This window comes from Pleurodeles waltl, chromosome 12, assembly GCF_031143425.1.
Source record: "Pleurodeles waltl isolate 20211129_DDA chromosome 12, aPleWal1.hap1.20221129, whole genome shotgun sequence".
In the NCBI taxonomy this organism is placed as follows: Eukaryota; Metazoa; Chordata; class Amphibia; order Caudata; family Salamandridae; genus Pleurodeles; species Pleurodeles waltl.
Window position 1 is genome coordinate 353,083,204 of NC_090451.1, and position 22,043 is coordinate 353,105,246.

General features: G+C 45.3%; 1 protein-coding gene across 6 annotated transcripts in view; it reads left to right on the top strand.

Moving 5' to 3' along the window:
- SLC7A9 (solute carrier family 7 member 9) overlaps positions 1 to 22,043 on the top strand; it is a 971,101-nt gene that overhangs the window by 361,530 nt on the left and 587,528 nt on the right. For all 6 annotated transcript variants that reach the window (XM_069216551.1, XM_069216557.1, XM_069216555.1 and 3 more), the window contains one exon: positions 9,864 to 10,040. In XM_069216551.1, the coding sequence (XP_069072652.1) occupies positions 9,939 to 10,040 (102 nt within the window). In that variant the 5' untranslated portion in view covers positions 9,864 to 9,938. The remainder of the gene's footprint in view (positions 1 to 9,863; positions 10,041 to 22,043) is intronic.

A 22,043-nucleotide genomic window follows, 5' to 3' on the forward strand; every position in this document is an offset into this window, starting at 1 on the left:
AAGGACTAGAACCGCCTGTTGTAATAAAAGGAGATGGTCTTCCGAACAGAAGGATGGGCTGAGAGGGATGGGAGGGGGAAACTCCTGAAAGGGAAGAGTATAGCCTTTCCCCACAATATCGGTGACCCAGGAGTCTGATGTTATTGACTCCCACATGTGGAGAAACTGAGATAATCTCCCCCCTACAGGAGATGCATGCAAAGGGATTGATGGAGGACTAAGGCTGCTTTTCCTGCTGCACCCCTCCGGAGGAAGAGGCAGAGCTGGGTGGCCCCTCTGGTACGAACCCTGCCCCTTCCCCTTCCCCTATATGATCTATAGGGGTGGGTAGAGGCAGCCTGCTTGCCTGTCTGCTGAAATCTCCCTCGAAAGGAAGAGCCAAGCCCAAACCCCCTGAATCTCCTGATCGGGAGAGAATCCTGAAGATCGTAGCCAGGCATGCCTTGTTGTTGCTATGGACGTGCCCATTGCTCTGGCCAGGGAATCAGACGTGTCAAGTCCAGATTGGATGACCTGAGTTGCCGCGGCCTGAGCGTCCGTCAAAAGGTTCAGAACCTCCTGAGACAATCCAGGAGGTGTCGTCTTGGCATTGTCCATCAGGGCATAGATGTACCTGCCCAAGATAAAGGTTGCATTCGTTGATTTCAGGGCCATGCTGCATGAAGAGAATGCCTTTTTTGCAGATTGTTCCATTCTCTTGGATTCCCTGTCCGAAGGGACCCTTGGAAAAGATCCTGCAGCTGTGCGGGAGGAGCATGAGGCCTGCACCACCAAGCTTTCTGGAGATGGATGTTTTGACAAGAAACCTGGACCCCCAGGAGCCACTGGATACCTCCTTGCCACAGACCTATTCACTGCTGTCGAAGTTACAGGCTTCTTCCACACCTCCATTATCGGGTCTAGGAGTGCCTCATTGAATGGAAGAAGTGGCTCCGCCACAGCTGAAGAAGGGTGCAACACTTCAGTGAGAATGTTAGTTTTTATTTCAGCAGCTGGAAGAGGAAGGTCAAGAAAATCCGCTACCTTCCTCACCACCGAATGGAAAGAAGCAGCCTCTTCGATGTACTCCCCAAGAGATGCTAAGTCCCACTCCGGGGAAGTGTCCAACCCACTGGCAGTGTCCAAGCCCTGTAGGTCTCCCAGGGGCTCTGTGATATCACCCTGTTCCAAGAACTGTCTCTTGTATTCCTGCTCCTCAAGCAGCCTCAGAGCCAATCTCCTGGAGCGCAGCCTGCCCTGAATTCTCTGCGTCGATAAGACATTTGCTGACGCCGAAGACCTTGGTCGGCGTCGATCCTCTGATTCATCCGACGCCAGATCCATCGGTGCCAGATCCATTGGTGTCGTAGGCTCCTTCAGCGTTGATTGAGGTTGTGGTGAACTCATCGGCGCCGGGGCAGCAGACGTCGGCGTCACAGGCCTTCTAGGTGACGCCATCGGTACCGGCACCGAGCCAGCACTTCCCGTGGGAAGAAAAGGCATGAAGGGCGTTGGTCTGTACGTAGCCGGAGCACCTATTTCATATGCCAAAGGACTTGAAGGTCCAGACGGGCCTCCTCCCGGAGCCATGTTGGCAAAAATGCTAAACATCGCATTTAGAAATGCAGAAGGGTCTGTACCTGATGCCGGGAATGCCAGATATCCCTGTGGAGTCGGCGCCTGAGGTGACACCGGCATCAGTTTGGGCATCTCCGTCTGCGCCGGTGAAAACTCCAGATCCTGATGAGGATCGACCTCATAGACAGATAGAGGAGATGCAGGAGAAATAGGAGTCTTCTGAGGCGGAGGTGTTACCGTCGGACTGACCTCCCATGTCTTACGGCGTCGAGCTGATGGCAACCTCGAGTGGGATCGTCCATACTCGACCGATGCCATGATCCATGCCGGCACCGGGAGTCTCGATGACGTCTGTGGGACTTTGAAGATTTCGAGGAAGACGTACGATGGTGATGTCTCTCCTTCTTCTTTGATTTCGCCAAGAATAACTTGGCCTCCCGCTCCTTGAGTGCTTTCGGATTCATACGCTGGCATGAACCGCACTCCTCGACTTCATGGTCAGAACTCAAACACCACAAGCAATTTTCGTGTGGGTCTGTCATCGACATTTGGCCACCGCACTCCCTACAGGGCTTAAAACCCGATTTACGTGGCTGAGACATAGTAACAGTCGGAGTGAAACAGTAGCTCCCTAGAGCCTCGAAGAAATAACCGTTACTCAAAGGCACGGAAAAAAGGGAACTGACGTCTGCACGCCGACGAGGACCTCTTATTGCCCGGATGACGTCAGACGGTGTCTCGTGGGAGTCGGGCAATTGAGACGTCATCGTCGACTTGCAGAGCTAGAAGAAAAATTCAGTTGGATGCTGGTGCATAGGGAAAATTCATTAGGTGAGGAATCCACAGGTGGTTGTATCCATCGGAATATATGGTTACATGCATTTATATTGCAGTGTGTGTGTGTTAGTAATTCCAACTGTGCATAGTGATCAGTTTATGACGGTTTATTTCTCACCCTAATATTAATAGCTAAATCAGGGGAGGCCCCTTCATGTGAGCGGAGGAGCTAAAAAAAATGTCCCCAAAACTGAAAAATAAAATGGTAAATTTCCCCGTCCTAAACGGAGTGTCAGGACAGGGCAATTGCTGCCAAGTGGCAGCAGGGAGCTGTGCACTTGTTTAAAGTGCGCATGTCCCTTTGGCCAGCCATCTTGCGACGGCCAGCAAGACATGTGCAGTTTAAGCATCTCTAACCCAGCTGTCTTAAGACAGCTGGGTTAGAGAAAGCACAGGCCTCCAGCGCTCTGGTGAGTGCTGAGAGGTTGCTCCCACCTATCCTGACGCTGGTTTCAACCAGCATCAGGATTGGTTAGTGGTGTTTCCTGGTCCCTTGCATTGGAGCTTCTAGGAGCAGGAGGATGCCTTGAGGAAGACGCATGCAGGTAAGTGACTTTTTATTTTTATTATTTAATATTTGCCCTGCTGTAAACATAAGCCAGCTGCCACTGGTAATCATTAACCTTTTATACAGATTTGGACTACTTTATGTTTGGATGTGAAGGCGTTCTGGCTGTGACATCTGTCACCCTACTGGTCGCTACGGTTGGGATGGAAGCTGGTGGAAGGGGGAAGGAGGCAACACAAATGGACACAAATACTTATGTGGAGTGCTCAAAGACATAGAAAAAAGTAGGACCCAGGTACATGGTTCATGCTCTGGGGGAGGGCCAAACACAAGAAGAGGCATGAGGCATGACGTTGGAGACAGCACATGCATTGCCTAGCCAGACTTAAAAACTGAGGGCATGTGAATACCAAATGTGGTTCAGTGATTTTTGTATGGTTTCTATTTAATAAAATCTTGTGTCTTTGGTGGGTGCAGGTTATGAAAACAATAATCATTGGGATCGAGCGTGCAATATGGTCAACACATCCTAACCTGATAGGTATGGCTTGCACTTGCAGTTACAAGCTAGACCTGTTTTCTTTGGTAACACTTCTTTACAAAAAAGCCAAACCTACAAGCTTTGTCAGTGCTTGTTTTCAATAGCAGTGTCCATAAGAACAGCAGAGGCTCATAAATAGTTTTAATTTCAGGTCCTGTTCCTTACTTTAAATCAATGATTGTCTCGTAATGGTAGGACTTGACACTGCTTGTTCAGTCAAGATGTGCCTGCCCATTTGATCTTTAAGAGCTGGGCATATTATTTCTTAATATATAATCATTAATGTTAATGTATTCATACTGCAAAACACAGAGGCAGGTTAAAACAGCATTTCAGTGTCAGGCAGGAAGGCCAAGCAGTGACAAAACCCATAGAGGTTTGACATGCTTTTATTTGAAAGAGTATTTTCTTCAATTGGCATCTTTGAACCTCATTACAAGTTTGACGGAAAAACTGCATCAGTATTCCCACACCGAAGTACCAGGACTAGGTAATCCATGCTAAGAGATTACCGTGCAGTTGCATGATTTCCCATTTGGTCTAGGGAATAAATATGAGAATCAGTGATTTCCTCAGGGGATTTCAACCAATTGCTAGCCGTTTAATTGCGCGCAGATCGTTCAAGCTCCTGGAAACTTGGGGCGGCATGGAGGTTGCCCAGGCGCTGGCTCTACTGCATACCCAAGCCTCAAATGTCAACGCATTCCAGTCTACTAATGGATGAGATGTGTTGAAGATCTCTTTGAAGACTTCTTATTCTTGTGGTCATGGGACTTACCTGAATGACCTGACGACTTTGAGTGCAATGAAGATTTTTGACTCCACAATTGCTCCCAGTACCTTAATGCCAATGGGGACCTTGATTGTCGCATCGTCACATGTCAAGCCACCAGGAGTTTGAGGGATCGCTCCCTCAAGGCCTTTGGGTTCATGGTGTGGCAATTAGTGTAGACCTTCAGGTCGTGATTGCACTCAAGGTACACAAGGTGCAGGTCCGTCATCTACATTGAGTGGGAACAGGCGCCATAGGGCTTCAAGCTAGTCTTCCGCAATGTCGTCCCTGCTTGACCAGGAGGAAAAACCTCAAAAAGACTGACAAAAGGCAAAAAAAGTTTAGTAAAAAAATGATTAAGGTATAGCTCTTCTCCGGATCTGTGCCTACTGGCACAGAAAGAAAAGAATTGATGTGAGCACAGCTGGGTGGTACCTATGTAGGCACTGTGAACATCACTTTCAGCAGAGGTAATGACCCCACACAGAACTGAACGGTGCCACTTACCAGCGCACAGGGGTACGCCTCACTAAAACAATTCCAGATCCAGTCTGACGCCTGGGGACAATTCTAAGGTAAGGAATCTGTGGCTAGAAGTCTCTATCAGATGATATATAAATAATTTTGAAAAGATCAAGTAATCCTCTTCAATGTCAGTTGACATGGGTTTAGCAGAAATACTGGAAGCTCGTTGCAGTTTTGCATATTGAAATTGGGAGTATTTCAACCCAGTGGTGGTAGGAAAAGCAGGTGGGGGGCACAAAGGCAAATTGTACTCCACTGTACACTTACACTTGTTGTGTAGGAGAGATTTGCTCTGTGATTTAGCCCCAAGATTGAAAGCAGTGGCTGTGATCCCATCACCCGAGAGGTATAGAGAACTTGGTGGAAGTTAAACAAAGCAGAAGCTCAGAGCATGAATCCTTAGAGGAGTGGTTGGTAAGGCTCCAGGTTTGTTACCCTTTGCCAACTGCCACTAAGATGTTGTAATGACGGCGCATTGCCAGACAACATAGCTGAAAAGTGGATCAGATCTAATTTCTGTGCTGGGTAGAACTTGGCAGAGGCAAGCATGAGAATTCCTGCCATGGCAGTAGCACATCATGTAAATGATGTTGAGACCAGGTACTTCAACCAAATCTCTCCCATCCAGTGATGCATTACCTGCTGAAAGGGACTCCACTAACTGATCATTTCTGCAGATTACATATGCAGGATTGTAAGACAGTGCATATTTTGACATTGCTCACCACCCCACACACACAATTTGCCTGATTTCTACTAAACAGGTCTCTAGTGCCAGATCTCTTTCCCCCATAACTGCACAGTTGTTTTACCCACTTTACAATCCTTTAGCTACCGCTGTAAGTCCCCAATAAATGGTACCCCTAGTACCCAGGGTATGGGGTACTAAAGGAAGGCCCCTGAAGACTGCAGCATGAATTGTGCCACTCAGGAACCCTCTCACTAAGTGCACACAGTGCTGCTTTCACAGGCTGTGTCTCTTGGTGCACAACTAAAATGAAAACACGAAATGGCACACAGGGGGTGATTCTAACATTGGCACATATAGGCCACAACTATGAGCACTGGGGTCCTGGCTAGCAGGGTCCCAGTGACACATATCAAACACACTGACAAATAGGGTTTCCACTATGAGCACTGGGGTCCTGGCTAGCAGGATCCCAGTGAGACAGTAAAAACACCCTGACATATACTCACAAACAGGCCAAAAGTGGGGGTAACAAGGCTAGAAAGAGGCTACCTTCCTACAGTCACCCCTCTAGCAGGCCTATGAGCCCTAAAGACAGGGTGCATTATACTACATTTGAGGGCATACCCACAAGAGCAGATATGCGGCTGATATGTCTTTGTCAATTCTCAGTCATAGTAAGTGAAAAAAAAAAAAAAGCCATTTTAAGTACATGTGCTGGACACTGGTTATTATGAGTTCCCCAGCTACATGATGGCTTCACTGAAACCCTCACTGAATCCAGTGATGGATTTCTTAATACATGCACTCAAAGGGTACCTTAAAGGTGCCTCCTGAAAACCTACCAATTCATAGCATGGACACTGACTGGTCAAAACCAGTGCAGCCATCTTAGACAGAGTTCTAGCCCCTTGAGGTGAGAGTCAACGCTTTTGAGGGCTCAGAACAAAAGCGTGCTCTGGGCAGAGATGTAACCACTTCTCTCAGGGAGGATGGACATTCCAGGGCAGGGAGCTTTAAAGGCCTTGCTACCTTTGTAATGCTACCCAGTTCTCTCCAGATGGTGGAGATGACCAACCCTCCTGTCCTGACCCCACTTTTGGCAGCAGCACATGCAGGAAAATTAGTTAAATTAGGAGGAGTGCCCACTTCATGCCAATCCCACCCCTAAGGCATAGGAGCTGAAGTGGACACTACTTTCTAAATTCCTCCATCTTGTTTGGAAGGAATTAGGCCAAGAGGGTTAGAGTTATGTCCACTTCCCAATGAAAGTGGTCATAAAAAGGGTGTAGTCACCCTAATGGTGAGTAGCCCATTAGCTACCACTGGACACTCCCTGTAACGCCCCTAAATTAAGTATTTAGGTAGCACCCCTGACCCCTAAGGCCTAGATTTCTGATGACCTAAGAAGAGCCAGACACTACAGTCCAACCAGCAGAGAAGACTACAGACACCAACTGCCTTGGCCTCAACCCTTCCAGCCCGTCTGCAGCCCTCGACAATCCTGCACCAAAAGACAACCTGTCCTGCAGCCCAGTGACCTCCAAAGCTTTGGGAGGACTACCTGCCTTCAACAAAGCTCAAGATCTCCCAAGAACAGTGGACCTATTCTAGAAGAAACCAACTTTAAAAGAAAATAACTCTACCATGAGGAACCGTGAAACCACCTCAAGCTCCATCAGAACTTACTTGGGCAGCTGTGGCTTTTCTTCATCCAGCCTCCTGGTCCAAGCCTGCAGCCTTTTTCTAAAACTGATCTCCCCCATCTATTTGCATTGGGTGCCCGACGCTGTGTTGGCACTCTGCACCTGGCCGCCCCGTGCTGCAGAGGGTGTAAGTATGGTGCTGCCTTGTGCCCACCCATGCTTACCTCAACACCAGGAGATCGACCCCTGACACCGCTTTACTCACCTGCGAGCAGCGCATCTTCAGTTACCCCAGTCTCCTTTGGTATATTGCTGTATTGGCACTTTGCACCTGGCTGCCCCTGTGTCTTTGAGTGTGTAACTTTGGTGCTGCCTTGTGGCCCCCCCATTGTACTTACAACCCCAGGAGATCGACCCCGGACACTGCTTTACTCACCCGTAAGCAGCGCATCTTTGTTCACCCCCAGTCTCCATTGGTTAATATTGGGCACCCAACACCAAATTTGACCTCTGCACCCGGCCACCCCTGTGCCACCATGGGTGCACTCTTGGCACTGATGTGAATCTTCCCTGGTGTTGACCGAAAACCCCGAAGACTGGATTTGTAAGTCAGGTACTCACCTGCAAAACCGCATTCTTGTTTTCCTCCCATAGGTTAACATTGTTGAACAGAAAAAATATTCGAAGTATTGATTTTGAAACTGCAAAGTATTTATGCTTGTAAATCAGAATACCTGATTACAAAGTTCTTGGGTTTGACATATATATAAAAAGAAATGTTATTTTTCTAAATTGATCTCAGATTTATTCTTTGGGTGTGTGCCTCATTTATTGCCTCTGTGAGTTACAGAAATGCTTCGCACTGCCTGCTGATAAGCCTAACTGCTCGCCCACACTACCACAAATAGAGCATTAGATCTATCTACTTTTGCCTCTGCAGTACCAATTGGGGATCCACTGGACTCTCTGCACAGTGTACTCCATTTTAGTGCACTATATAGTGAGCCAGCTTCCTACATGTAGCCTACATTGCATCGTATACCTGTGGTGTAGCAGAGCGTGAGAGCAGAGTTGCAGTTGTGCTTAGCAACTTACCACTATGTAAGGAGGAAAGCCAATAGTTATTTTATAGTGATGGAAAGAGACAGGTATTTGATGGTTTTCCATAACTGGAAGAGTCTCAGAATTATTCTTTGAGTATGTATCTTATTTATCCCTCTGTGAGTACAACAAATGCTTAGCGCTACCCTCTGGTAAGCCTAGCTGCTCACCCACACTGTCACAAATAGAGCATTAGTCCTATCTAGTTTTGCCTGTGCAATACCATCTGGGAATCCACTGGACTCTGCACAGTGTACTTCATTTTTGTGCACTATATAGAGAGCCAGCTTCCTACAAGGATGCAGTTTCGATTCTGGACTTTTAGCAGCCTTCTGGCAGGTCCTCAGAGCTGAAACTGTTCACTCTTCTGGGCTGCCTCCCCTTCTGCAGACTTTATTAAGTGTGATAACGCATCAACAGCAGTGTGTCTTGCTTTGGTAGTCAATGGTTCCATGGTCAGTTGGTGGCCCTCTTGAGGCAAGTAAGATGCTGCAGCTCACTGCCCCTACATGAAAGGCAGAGGACCACATACAGTTAAAAGAACACTACTTTATTGACAGAGACCCTCAGCAGTCCCCTTCCCACAGCGGGAAATCTAGCTTGCGACTGAGAGCACATTTCTAAAACACTAGATACAGAACATAGAACATTAGCACAATATCGGATGTTGCCTGATGTTGTCAAGCGATAGTGAAACATTAAGAATTTTCAAAAGTAGAAGTAAAAAGATGTTGATGAATTACTACAGAAACCCTGTACTGCCTTTGACAAATCCCAAGCTTGGATCACAGGGCCACTCTTGCCATCTATTAAAGATCTTCTAGGTAGGGTGAGCAATATCCTAGACCATCTGAGGAGGTGCTACAGACTAAACACATCACAGGGGATTTGCTGAGTGGTTGGTGCTCTACAATAGCACAGAGTGCCCTCCCTTACTGCCATTACCCCCACCTTCTTCCATAAATTTGTCTGTGTGGGAAAGAGGGATGAGAAGGGTCCTCCGGAAATGTGCTGGAGGACAATCACCAACATATTCTCTATCCAGGAAAATGTCAAACTACCAGAATCACAAAAAAGTGTCAAATATGTCAGCTTTACAGCAAAATCACCCTCTAGGACGCAGCGCAGTTTGGCCAGCATTGACTCACAACTCTAAATAGATAACGGTGGATTTCACAGAGTGTAGAATAACAAGCGGAAATGTTTCACTTGGCCACATGATTTCCTTTTTAGACCATGTTTAAAGTCTTAAATCTGGATTTCAATCGGAATCCGGATTTAAACCAGATTTATTAGATTTTGCTATGCATAGTTTGTGAAGGGGGAGCAGAGGATTACAAATAAAGTGGGAGGTGTCAATATTCAAGTAATCATGTGATGATTTTTACAACAAAGGCTTAAAAGTGACCAAAAAGTGATTCGAAGAGGTTAGCAACTGCACAGCACCACCTTAAAGCAGATGTGATGAGCACAACAGGACCAGAAACCTTAAAATAGCACTCACAGCATAAAAGTGAAAGCCGCTAGCCAGTATACATTGTTTTTGATGTTGGGTATATGGAGATGTGGGATCATCTAATTCTAATTCTTATGTGCTGTCAACATCTGTATGTCCACATGCAAAACAATATTCCAATTTCGATCAATATACATTTCTAATGCAATTAACTTTTTTCTTTTTGTGACAGACTTCCGAAAATCAAGGCCAGCTTTCTGAATAACTTTGTATGAGTGTATTTTGAGACCCAGCAGTAAAGACAACGATGGATGAACCAAGATTGAGAAACAGAAAGGGAGAGCATGGAAAAGGAGACACAATCTCTGTGCAAAGCAAAGAACCCAAAACTACTAGCCTACAAAAAGAGGTAAAGCCTGCTATCGTGCACTGTCAAAGCATGTTCTAGACTAAATACACCGTGGTCAGTGCTTTTTATTTTCCTGAAATTGCAGGTTATGCACAGCCAATTTACATTTGTTCAACCTCAAATTCAGGGCTCTGGACTACGATGTTCTACATAATATGTTCAAGGTCCACGCGTATGAAGCATTTACGTTGGCCATTTCTTGTCAAAAAACATGCTATCGTTATTTCACAAAGGTATTTTATATTGGTGATACTGTATCAGGAGAGATGCCTGGAAACGAGGGCCGTTATCAACACAAAAGAATGAGGTTAATTAAGTCAAGAAAACAGCAAGGACGTGTGTTCTAATATATATATATAAATATATATATGAATATATATATATATATATATATATATATATATAGATATAGATATAGATATATGTGTGTGTGTGTGTGTGTGTGTGCGCAATGTAAAAACCAAAGATTTAGGATTAGTTGTAGTTAGGAAAATGCAATTTATTTTATCCATAGAAAAAACAAGCTAACCTTAGAAATTACTAAGGTATAGGTACAACTTTATAGTTATAACTTAGTTATAATTTACACCCCAACCTAAAATTACTTACTCATTCATTCTTTATTCGACTGGCTGTGGAGCCATAAAAGTACATAAAACCATAACAATCAATAAAATATGTACAATCCCTTCGATACAATTACTGTATATTCCATTATGCTAATAATAACAATTCCATTTCATTTCAATTTACTGTATAATCTAATAGTTGTAATCGATATATATATAAACAATACTTTTGGATTGGTTGACTGATATAAAAGTATAATAAAAATTCATCAATAGCAAACAAACCAACTGGGATGTAGAAGATGTCATGGGATACCCACACTATCCTCCCAACATTTGCCTGATAAATCTCATAAACTCCCAATACTTTGGGCACAATAACTTAATGGAGACGTTAAATATTAATCATAAAAGGCTAAACTACACCTGCACTCTTTTTTGCCTAGACCCCCCCACAATACATATCATAAAATGAGAAACCGCAAATACTACAGGATGCCTGGTATCACTTTTTAGAATTCTAAGCACCGCTCTATAATCCCTAATATCTAGACTTCGACATAGTGAGAGAATCTATTTTCTGCTATATCCTGAAAAAGATGACCAAAAAAAATAAAACGTGCACCACTGTTTCAGAATCCTTGAAGCAAGAAGGACAGCACCAACCTGCCTCCTTAGAATCTCACTGCTAATTAGCCATAAAAGAATAAAGCAGCAAGATCCCAAACCAACATTTCATTTAGAGAACCTTGGCTTGCTTAGGTTCTAGCTCGTCCAAAACTCTTCCACTTTATTATTGTCTTTATGTTTCCAGAAAATACACTTTATAATTGTCTTTATGTTCCAGAAAATAGACTATGAGAGCACCAGGGGTAGGATGCCCTAAGAGGGATCCATGTATGTATTGCCAATAGATGTTATTAATCATTACTTTGGATAACCCAGTAACCTCCATGGGGGTTGTCCACAGGTGCTCACACCCAATCTGAAGTAGACACGATTTTATTTATCTAAACCAGGCAATGTTATTTGTCCAAGGGATTCCTAATATTTCCACTGGGCCCTGCTGATAGGATACCAATTCTGGAGTCGTCGAAAGTCTTCTCCAATCCAAGATAAGATAGGTTGCAGTCCTATCTTGTCACCAACCAGGTCTAGTCTTACTGGGACAAGAGGAGTACTAACAGGAAGAATAGCTATTGAATGCAAGTATCGGTTTTCAACTGTCAGCAAAGCTGTTGCATTCTCAGCTGTCCCAACGTATTGGTAATTATACATTTGCGTGGTCTGTGAGATTGGCCGGAAATGGGCGCCTTGCTGCATCTTCGTGATGCCTCCAGATTGTTGTTTCAGTCTTAGTCTGCATTTGTGATGTGCGGATGCCAATCAGTGTTCTGAAAGAGTAATCCCTATATATTTGAATGTATGTGCTCTCCCCAATGATACCCCATTAAGCAAGGGATTGGCTCTAGAGGCTTTACTGGGATTGAAAAACATAAACGTATTTTTCCCTATATTGATCTCTAGGCCCTTCTGTTTTCTTAAGTAGTCAAACTAATCCAATATTTTTTGAAGCCCCTTGGGTGATTTTGAAATCAGAAACCGAAGGGCTGGAACTCTAACACTGGCTAGCCTTGGCACATCATTCTCACACTTCTCTAGATAGGGAACTTGATCATTAATAAACAAGGTAAACAGGATTGAGGCAAGGACATACCCCTGCCGTACACCCTGTTTACTGGAACTGGACCTATAAATTCACCCTGGACCCTGCTTCTAACCTGGGCAAAATTGTTAGAATGCAATCTTATTAGATAGTAGATACTTTGGAACCCTAATTCAAGCTAGCACCTGCCACAGGGTTGCTCTCGGAACAAGTAAAAGGTGTATCAAAGATCAATAAATGCCACGTAAAGGTAGCCACCCCCAGGAGTGATAGTTTTCCAGCAAAGTATCTGGAGATGAAACACCTGGTCAAGAGTGCTTGTGCAATCCCTAAGACCATCTTGTAAATGGGAAAGAGTATCTGAGGTGGTGAGCCAATCACGTAGCCTATCTAGGATAAATAGTGCTAAATAGTTTTTGAATATTATTGATTAGGCTGATGAGCTTATAATTGGATGGAAGTACCCAAAGCCCTTTTTAAATATTGGAATAATCTCCACCCCATCCTATGTAGGGGCAAGGGAGCTCCTCTGAGGATGGCATTAAACTAAAAATCAAAGTAGGGGCAACATATGCCATTCTCCGTGCAAAATAATTCACCAATGACCTTATCAAAGCCCAGAGGTTTATTTGAAGAAATCAAATCTATAGCTTTACTTATTTCAGAAATGGATATATGTATGGTGTCCTGCTTTGATACAAGCTGTTTGAGTGGGTCAATTTGCTGATAACCTAACCCCAGTGCTCCTACATTGCGTCTAGGGGTCAAACCCAGAGACCCAACAAAATCACTCTGGCCGAGATCCAGTTCTGCCAAAGGGGACTACAACTTTGAAAAGTGATCGAACCATGCGGTGACAGAGATATCATTTTCTACCGGGCAGTGGTCATCAGTATCACCAATGGCAAGAATGTTTCAAAAAGGAATAATGGTCCTTTTTCTTGATGGCACATAGCATACCTTCCCACTTATACTCCCAATCTCTTTTGGTCCCGGAAATGGTTGCTTTACATGACCCTCTAGCTACTTGGATCAAGGGTCTATTTTGGGTATGAATAGACTTGGATAATGCTACCTGGCAGCTCTACACGATTTATTGTATTATGAAGGCTAGGATTTCCTACCAATGGTGCAATTGATCTCAGCAAAAAAAGGTTTGTTAATAACCAAAACGTGATTATGGATTTCACTGACTCTCTCCATGAAATCAGATTGTGCCAAAGATACATCCAACGTCTGCGTGGCTCCAAGACGATTCACAACCACTTTATAAGCCTCCCCCAAAGCAGTTGGAGTCTGTTCAATGAAGCTTAATTTGATCTTATGCTGGTTATTAGTTAATCTAAGCATTCTGTCAAAAAGTTTGGTGTAGGTGCTAGGTACAATGATTTTCAATGGTACTAAGGTGAGATCAAGAGCATTATGGTCATTGTCCTTTTTGGCGATTACAATTATTTCAACCAAATCAAGCCACAGTCTAATATCTAACAGTATGTAATTGATAAGGCTGGTGTTATGCATATGGTTGAACGTGTGTGACCCTTCTTTATCAGAGGCCGTTCTCCCATTGCAGACTCAAAAACTTTTGTTTCAAATAAATGCATTCAGATGAATAACCAATGCCTTCCTTTAATGTGGTGAGGATTGTAAACACTGGGATTAACCAAACCCGATCCTCCTCACTTGTAAAATCATTGCCATTAAAATCCAATGGTTCATATTTACAGTTTAAGTCCCCTGCAACAATTTTGTAGAAACCTACTGGGAAGGCTGCTAAATAAGAATTCAGCAGCTCTATGACCAGTAGCTCAACATTATTAACCACTGACCTACACTAAGTATTATATATGAAATAGATTTGGATTGTAGGAAACCACAGATTAAGACAACTTATGGTTGGGGAGCCAGGTCAATCACCTTTGCCACATAAAACAGGGTGGTCTATTTTTAGCCCGCCTGATGGCCGACCTTTCGCAGAGGAAACAGCAGCCTGGCTAAAATTAACAAAGCCAGAACAAAATTGAGGAACATGGACCAGTTCTCCTGAAAAATACAAATATCAAACCTGTTAATGAACTGACACCAATTTGGACAGAATCATTTTGTAGTGATCCCTGCAAGATTCCAGGATACTAGCGTAGTATGAAAGGCTATATTGGGGTTGACAGGAGCTTTACTAAGGGCTATACGGGCATGGGACTTGGGGTCAACAATAAGAGATGGTGACAATTTAGGATTAAAGAGCTTTCTCACATTCTAAGACCCTTGGGTTGTAGATAAAAAATTACTAATGCCCACAGTATGTACTAAAGCTGGATGACCAAGCTGAGCTTTTAGTTTAGTCGTGGAAGTGAAGACCAAAGGTACTCCTCCATCCTCTGCTAGGTTAATACAGCCTTGTTCAACTGCCAATCCTCCTCTTCCACATTTACTAGGTGCTGAAAAGGATTGGATAGAGGGATTTCAAAAACAGTACGCAAGGTTACAGGTCTCCTAGTCAATGGGCAGTCAGGCAGGCGGCAAAATGAGATTAGTCTGGGGTTTACAAAAATAACCAAGGGGCAGTAGTTTTGAACCAATGGACTTGACTGGACTAGCATGATAAGAGGATAACAGAAATTGCATAAGATGGGGTGAATGGAAATTAATAATCACAAAGTCTGCTTCGCAGACTTTCAAAGAGTGTCCAATCCAGGGGACTCAGATAACCATAATAATATCAGTGGTAAGAATGTTAATATTCCCACTAAAGGCCCCAAGCCAATGTACAATCTTATTTCTCAAGGAATCCTGGGTTTCAGGCGTGGTCGGTTTTGGAACGTTCTTAATCACCAGTATATGTGTGGTGGCTTCAGGGGGTAAATCTGTACAGGGTTTAAAAGCATTAAAAGGCAGCTGTTCTGGTCCCTGGCAGATGTCAGATGGACATTAGCTGGAGGTGCTGACAAATTTGCTGCTACTGAGGAATGGTTAGGGGGGCCTGACACTGGATCTAAATCATTATTATTACCCACAGGCACTGAGTCTGTTGTCAGCTGAGTTGCCTCCACAGAATTGTGTAACATCAATTTATATGAGGCAAGATTACAACCTTGGCCTGCTATGCAGCTCTTAAGAGATGCAGGTAAATCAATGTTAGCTGCCTTGATAGTTTCAATTAACAAAACTACCATTGGTTTTAAATCTTTAATTTCGGTCTTGAGGCCTTGCAGCTTAATAATCACAGCCTCACAATTTAAATTGTTTCCATGCGTTATGCTGCACATGGGGGCTCAATGGGTTTGGGAATACATCTGCACTGCTGACTACTCTCACAAGCACACTCCCTAAGACCAGCACATATACCACCCAGTATAAAAGTGGTTTAAGTTGATTCAGTGTTTCTCAAGTTGGAGTCGCCATTGAACAATCTGTCTGCATCCCCTGTATAAAATGCATAGCCTTTTGCTGTCAAGCTTTTAGCATTATGATCAAACACAGCCTCTCTTATAAATAGTTTCCTAGACAAAGGGATAGCCCCTTTTGGGATCATGTTTCCTTTGGTGCGCTGCGGTGCTTTATTAAAGATGTCATATTGTGGCTAATTACAAGAGACAGGGAGAGTAGAAGGCTCTGGTGGGGACTACAGGTTGGTCAATGAGAAGATTGAGTGTGTAAATGTCTCTGATAGAACAATGAGTGCTAGCTCTCTTCTTGTTGCCCCTCTCCAGAAGCAAATCATTTGCCTTATGTTTCCAATTGAGAAAGTAGGAGCTCTAGCAATTGGCAGTAAACAAAAATCTAAAAAGTAAAACAAGCCCCAACCTTATAGTTGCCAACAGCAGTAATGAAAAAAAAGATTTACACAAGAACCAAGAGGGGTGGCCCAGCCCATCCTCTTCCAGGGTCTGATGGGTGCAAGTGGACGCCAAGAGCCCGCTCTTGGCCCAGTCTTCAGCTGGGCATGCACCCAGGCACGTCCCACTCTGCTGGAAACATATAGCTCTTGCCGGCACTGATGTTAACTGGCTCCTCCCCTGCCTTGGTCTGCAAAGGGTACACTTGGGACTTGTAGACCTGGCCCGCACTGCTCACTCCACTCTGCAAAAGAAACTCCTGTGTTGCAGGAGCACCAGATGGTTAAATAGTGCTCGCCAAACCTGATGTTAATGAGCTCCTTCCCTGCCAGAGGCTGCACAGGGTACACTTGGGCCTTGTAGTTCCGGCCCCACCGCTCGCTCCACTCTGAAAAAGACACTCCCACACTGCAGGTTGCACCAGAAGTTTAAATAGCGCTCACCAGCACTGAGTCTAAGAGGCTTCTCCGTGCCTTCAGCTGCATAGGGTACCCTTGGGACTTGTTACTCTGGGCCCTCACTGCTCACTCCACTCTGCAAAAGAGACTCCTCTACAATTACTATAACTCGCACACCTCTGACAAGTCTTGTCAACTCGCTAGCTAGGGTAAATTAACTATAACTGAACTGGAAAAAGGAAAGGGGAGTGACCACTCCTCTGTCCATCACCATCCCAGGGGTGGTGATCAGAACTCCTCCAGAACCCTCTGGGTTTTGCCATTTCGGATTCCAAGTTGGCAGGGAATTGTGGGAGCATCTGAGTGGCTAGTGTCAGCAGGTGATGTCAGAGCCCTCCCATGATAGGTGCTTAACTGTTTAGCTGACCAAACTTTATTTAGGGTCTCTCTCGGGTGGTTCTTCAGATTCGGATCGCAAGACTCCAGCATGAATCCTCTGCATCCTTTAATTCAACTTCTCACCGAAGAAACTGCGTCTGGACCCTCCAGGAACTCTACAAACTGCAACAAAGAAGCAAAGCATACATCCACCCCCTTAATTACCACCTTAAATGCATCCCATTCCACTACCATATCCGACGCACACCCCTCACTGTCCGGAAATTATCGATCAATGTTCACTAGTATAAGTCCTGAACGGGCTATAATTTACTACCATGATTTGCAAGCACCATTACAAGGAGTGGTCAGCCCCAGGAGAAGTCTACCAACAAGGGGCTGTGGTCAGAGAGCGTTTGGCAGAGCTATTCAGCATGTATACATTTATGTACCATCGTCGAGCTGCCGTACACCATGTCAGTTTGGCTGTGCAGAGCATGCAGTTCAGAATAATGAAAGTAATCCCTTATGCATGGTTTTTGGGGTATGCCAAATGTCCACCACTTGCACGCTGTATGTCCACACTTTCAGTTGCTTGGTTTTAGTATGAGACTGGGCTGTGAGAACAGGCAGGGTTGATCAATCCTAGGCAAGTTCTGGGCGACAGTTAAAGTCCCCACACCACAGGGCTGGGGGAAGCGCAGAGCGCAGGAGTGCAGGCATCAGGGAAGCAAGGAAAAGAGATTGCCCCACATTTGAAGCATACAGCGCAACCAACGTGAACAGTACCCCATCTAGTGGCTTTCCAGAATGACGTAGAAGCCTTTTGAGTTTATCAGAAAATGCTCAACAACAAAGGGGACACCCATATCAGGAGTTCTCAGGCATATCCCAGGAATGTGGTGCCATACAACATACCTCTCCATTAAATGTGTCTCCTGAAGGCATGCAAAATTGACACAATGGCATTTCAGGTATGCATGAATCCTCTATTGTTTGCTGTAAGTGCCCATGCCCCTGACATTCCATGTCAGAGCACAATATTCCTGTTTCCTCATGTAAATACTGGAGGTAGTGACATCATTGTGACCAGTGTGATAGTGTGGTCTGTGTGGTGGAGAGACAGGAACAGCAACTAAAAACAGTCCATTTCTCAGACCATGCCTTTCAAACGGTCAGCCAATGTCCCTAATGAGTTGGTAATCATTCCCCAATTGGGGAGGGTCCAAACAAACCACGTGGTGTAGGCATTAGTCAGCCCCCTGCATCAGTACTTCACACATTCCCACCCCTTCCAGGCGAGCCAGGTACCTGAGTCTCACCACCCCACACGATTAGTATATAGTTATATTTGGAAGCCATAACCAAAATGAAAAAATAAAGGATATCCTATAGTTCCCAGGCACATCAACTGCTCTGCCATCACTGGAGTAACTTGAGGACCACCCCTCAGTTCTTCTGGATTATCCTCCATGCCAGGTGGATCATGTGACACCACTGTGTCCCAGTCCTGCATATACATGGACCTGGCATCACTGACTGTTCCACTGGAGCCCGCACCTGCGCTCCCAAAGTGGCAGTTTGAACTTTTGTAGGTCTACTTTGGAAGTTTCTTGTGGAGAGCCATCTTCTCCTCTGGATCTTCCACCCACCTTCAGTTTTTGTTGAAGTGGCGGATGCCTTCTCACCTCCCACCTCCAACCAATTCCATGCCTCCTTCGGTGTAAGAAAAAAAAGTGCCTCAGCACTGACAAGGACCTTCAGTTTTGCCAGGTACAACAATGCATATTTAAATTCTGAGGCAAAGTCTTTGTTTCAGCATGTGGAATGACTCCTGCTGTCTCTGAACATCTACTGTGTAGTCCAGAAATACTGTGTTGTTTTCCACTATCTATGGCCCCTTGGCTCTGGCAATCTGTAAGATGTTATCCCTGTCTCTAAAACCCAATAGTCTCACCACCGGTCGTGGATGTGCCCCTGTATAAGGGGTCTGCCAGGTACCTTGTGGGCATGCTCCACTGAAAAGAACATCAAAATCTTGCCCTTCAGCACATATTCTGTCAGCCAAGTCTCCAGGTAGATGTCCATACTCTAGCCCTCAACCCATTCAGGCAATCTCAATACACTAATATTTTTTCACCAGGAGCTGCCCTCCATGTCATCCACCATGAAGCACAGCACAGCAGCCTCCTTCTGAAGTGTCTCTATCTGCAGCTGATGATCTGTCATGGAAGGGCGCATAAATGCCTGCTCCAACTCTGTATTCTTCACCCTCTCCTTTAACGTTTTGTGATCCTCTTGCAGAAACCCCACATCTAGCATCTGTGTTTTCAATGTGGGTTCCAAAGAAGTTTTAAGGTTATTTACAGCAGCCAGAAGTTCCGTAAATTTCTCCTTATGGTATTGGAGTAACCACTCCAAGCCAGAGGATCGATGTGGTAGACCTTGCTCCACTGTTGGGCGCAGTCGGTGGTGTCCCGTCTCCTATCTTGGCAGCCTTTGATTTAGCCATGATGAGCCTCAGGGTCCCCCACTATTCAGTTCCTTAATACAAGGAGGAGAACAATTGTTTTGAAATGCAATCAATCCTGATATTGTTGCAGGCCTCGCACTCCGCAAGCCTGGCCTCACATATTCTTAAATTTGCCAGTAGCCCAATTCCCCCATGGAGGGAGGAAGACAACTCCAGAGAGGGAGTGAGTAAACAAGCAGAGGCGATCACAAAGCCAGAAGCCCTATTCGTCCTTCACCAATAGTTGCAGTTGATTAGAAATGTCCAAAAGTCTTCCACTGCTCGATTCAGCAGAAGCACTCTCTGGGGCCCAGGTAGATTCTTGACAGGGGAGAAACATAGCACTCTAGCCCAACCGTGAGCATTGGATGAATCCCTGGAAAGCCATGGCTCTCCTAGTCTCTTCCCCTGTGTTATTGCTGGCATCTACTCACACTGCTCTGATAGAGGGTTGCTTTTCCATTGTGCACAGGGGTCGCGCTCTCACTCTCGTGCCCCTGCTGTCTTTGTGGCTACTTGCAGCACCCGGTGGCAATACCTGGGTCCCCCGGATCTCTTTGGCCTTGTCGCAAAGCTGGGAAGTAGTCGCTAAGCACCCAACTCTTCTGCTCATAATGGCAGCCTCCACTGTGTTGTGCAGGCTGCACTCGCTGTAACGCTCAGGCCTTCCCAAAACTGCCCAGGGTCAGGCCAAATGAAGTGCCCCAGGTCAAGCACTAACAGGGTCCACCCCAGCACTGCCGTGGAAGGGTATCGAGGGGCAATGGGACAGGATAGCTGGTGGCAGTGGGACAGATCTCATGGTTGTGCAGCCAGCCTGGTCACCATCGTGGGCACATCATCTCTACCATACATTATAAAGATAATGCAAGTCACCAGAGTTCCATGACCGCAGAGCAATGAGGCCAAAGGCAGAGTTCCTTTATAAGATCACAGTCAATGTCCTTTCAATGTACAGAAAAGAGTAGTTTCATAGTAATGGTGACATTACCCCTCCCCACAAGGCCTAAAACTGTAATCTTTTGTTCATTGGCATGCACGAGCTAGCATGATTTCTGTGGTAAATACACATCCTGTCTTAAATGTCTCCTCTCAGTAAACGTCTTTTGGCTTTCACTGAAACTTTGATCAGAAGGGCGGAAAAGCTAGACCTGTATTTCTATGTCTAAACAGCAGCTGCAGTTTGTCTGTGTCGTTTCTTTCATATTGTTTGCTTACAGCAGGCTTGTGACAGAACACAGCTGAATTAACTGACTTAAGTAGAGTAGCTATTTCATTTTCTTATTACATATGCCTAATGATGTTACAACTGTGGGAGGCTGGTTCAGTTTATGGTGTACACCTATAATGTGGCACCCTATAATGAGGCCAGGCAACCCTAAGGGGATAGTGAATAGGTGTTCAGATAGCAAAAGCTCTCTAGGGGTAGCCGAGACGAGAAGCTGAAGCTTATCCCTGAGGAATGTAAAACACTTGTAATACCACAGTAGTCAGACAGTAACTCACTCACAAGAAAGAACCACACAAGTGTTGCAAAAATAAAGGATACTTTATTACAGCACTACTACTAGAATAACACTGATCTATCTCCCTTTGGAGATATCTACACACAATATATACACAAAACAAGCAACAGAATTAGCATAACAATATACAGGGCCACATAGGAGGGCCAAACCATATACTAAAAAAGTAGAATGTGAAACAATGAACCGAGCTAAGATAAGTGTGGTAGTTAGCTAGGGGCTGGGGATAGGTAGAAACACCAGAGGTAAGTACCTGTAAGTGACCCCAGCAACCAGGTGCAAGGTAGTTACTCACCCAGTTGTCCCATAGGCTAACATAGAGAGTTGTGGTTCGAGTTTGTGGGATTCAGGACCCTTCCCAGTAGACACTGATGAAACCAACAGACAAGAGGAAGGTGTGAGAGTCTCCCCACCAATGGATACCCAGAAGATGGAGTACATACACCAGGGAACCCGGTTGCAAAGGGGAGAAGGGACTATCTCTGAATTCAGTAGATGCCTCGGATTGTCCAGCTGCTGTCACGACTTGTGGACAAGGCTGGTATGCCCCAGGCACGGATTCTGGCATGGACGACCTGAAAAGGAAGGAGACAGAGTCCAGCACCTGTGAAGGTGCCCAGGTGGTGCAGGTGGCAATGCCCACCCTATGGGAGGTGACGTTCCTGCAAGTTGGTGGAATAAGTCCAGCTGCGGGAACCAGGAGCTGCAGAAAATCCCAGGAGTCATCTTCGAGCTGTCCCTCAATGGTTGCCAGTTTGTAGGAGAGTCAGTGACCAGCCAGGTCACCAGCAAGCACTGGCAAATGCAAGCAGGACCTGAGGAAGTACTTGCAAACATTTTGGGACCAGCAAAGGCCAGGAGACTCTACCCTTGAGGGGGAGTCAGGTCTGGCCCTCAGCACGCAGGACGGCCAACAGAAGTCAAAGGAGCCTCTATGAGTGACCCACAGGCGACAGACGCATGAAGTCATAAGGAGGCCTTACCAGAATGACAAAAGAGAAGTCCTGTGACGCAAGAGTTGCAGGACAGGGACTGATCTTCAAGTTGCAGAGTGCTGGAGGCTAGGGCTTCTTGGCACCTGAAGATCTCCTGGAAGAAGAGTCAACAAGCCTTGGCAA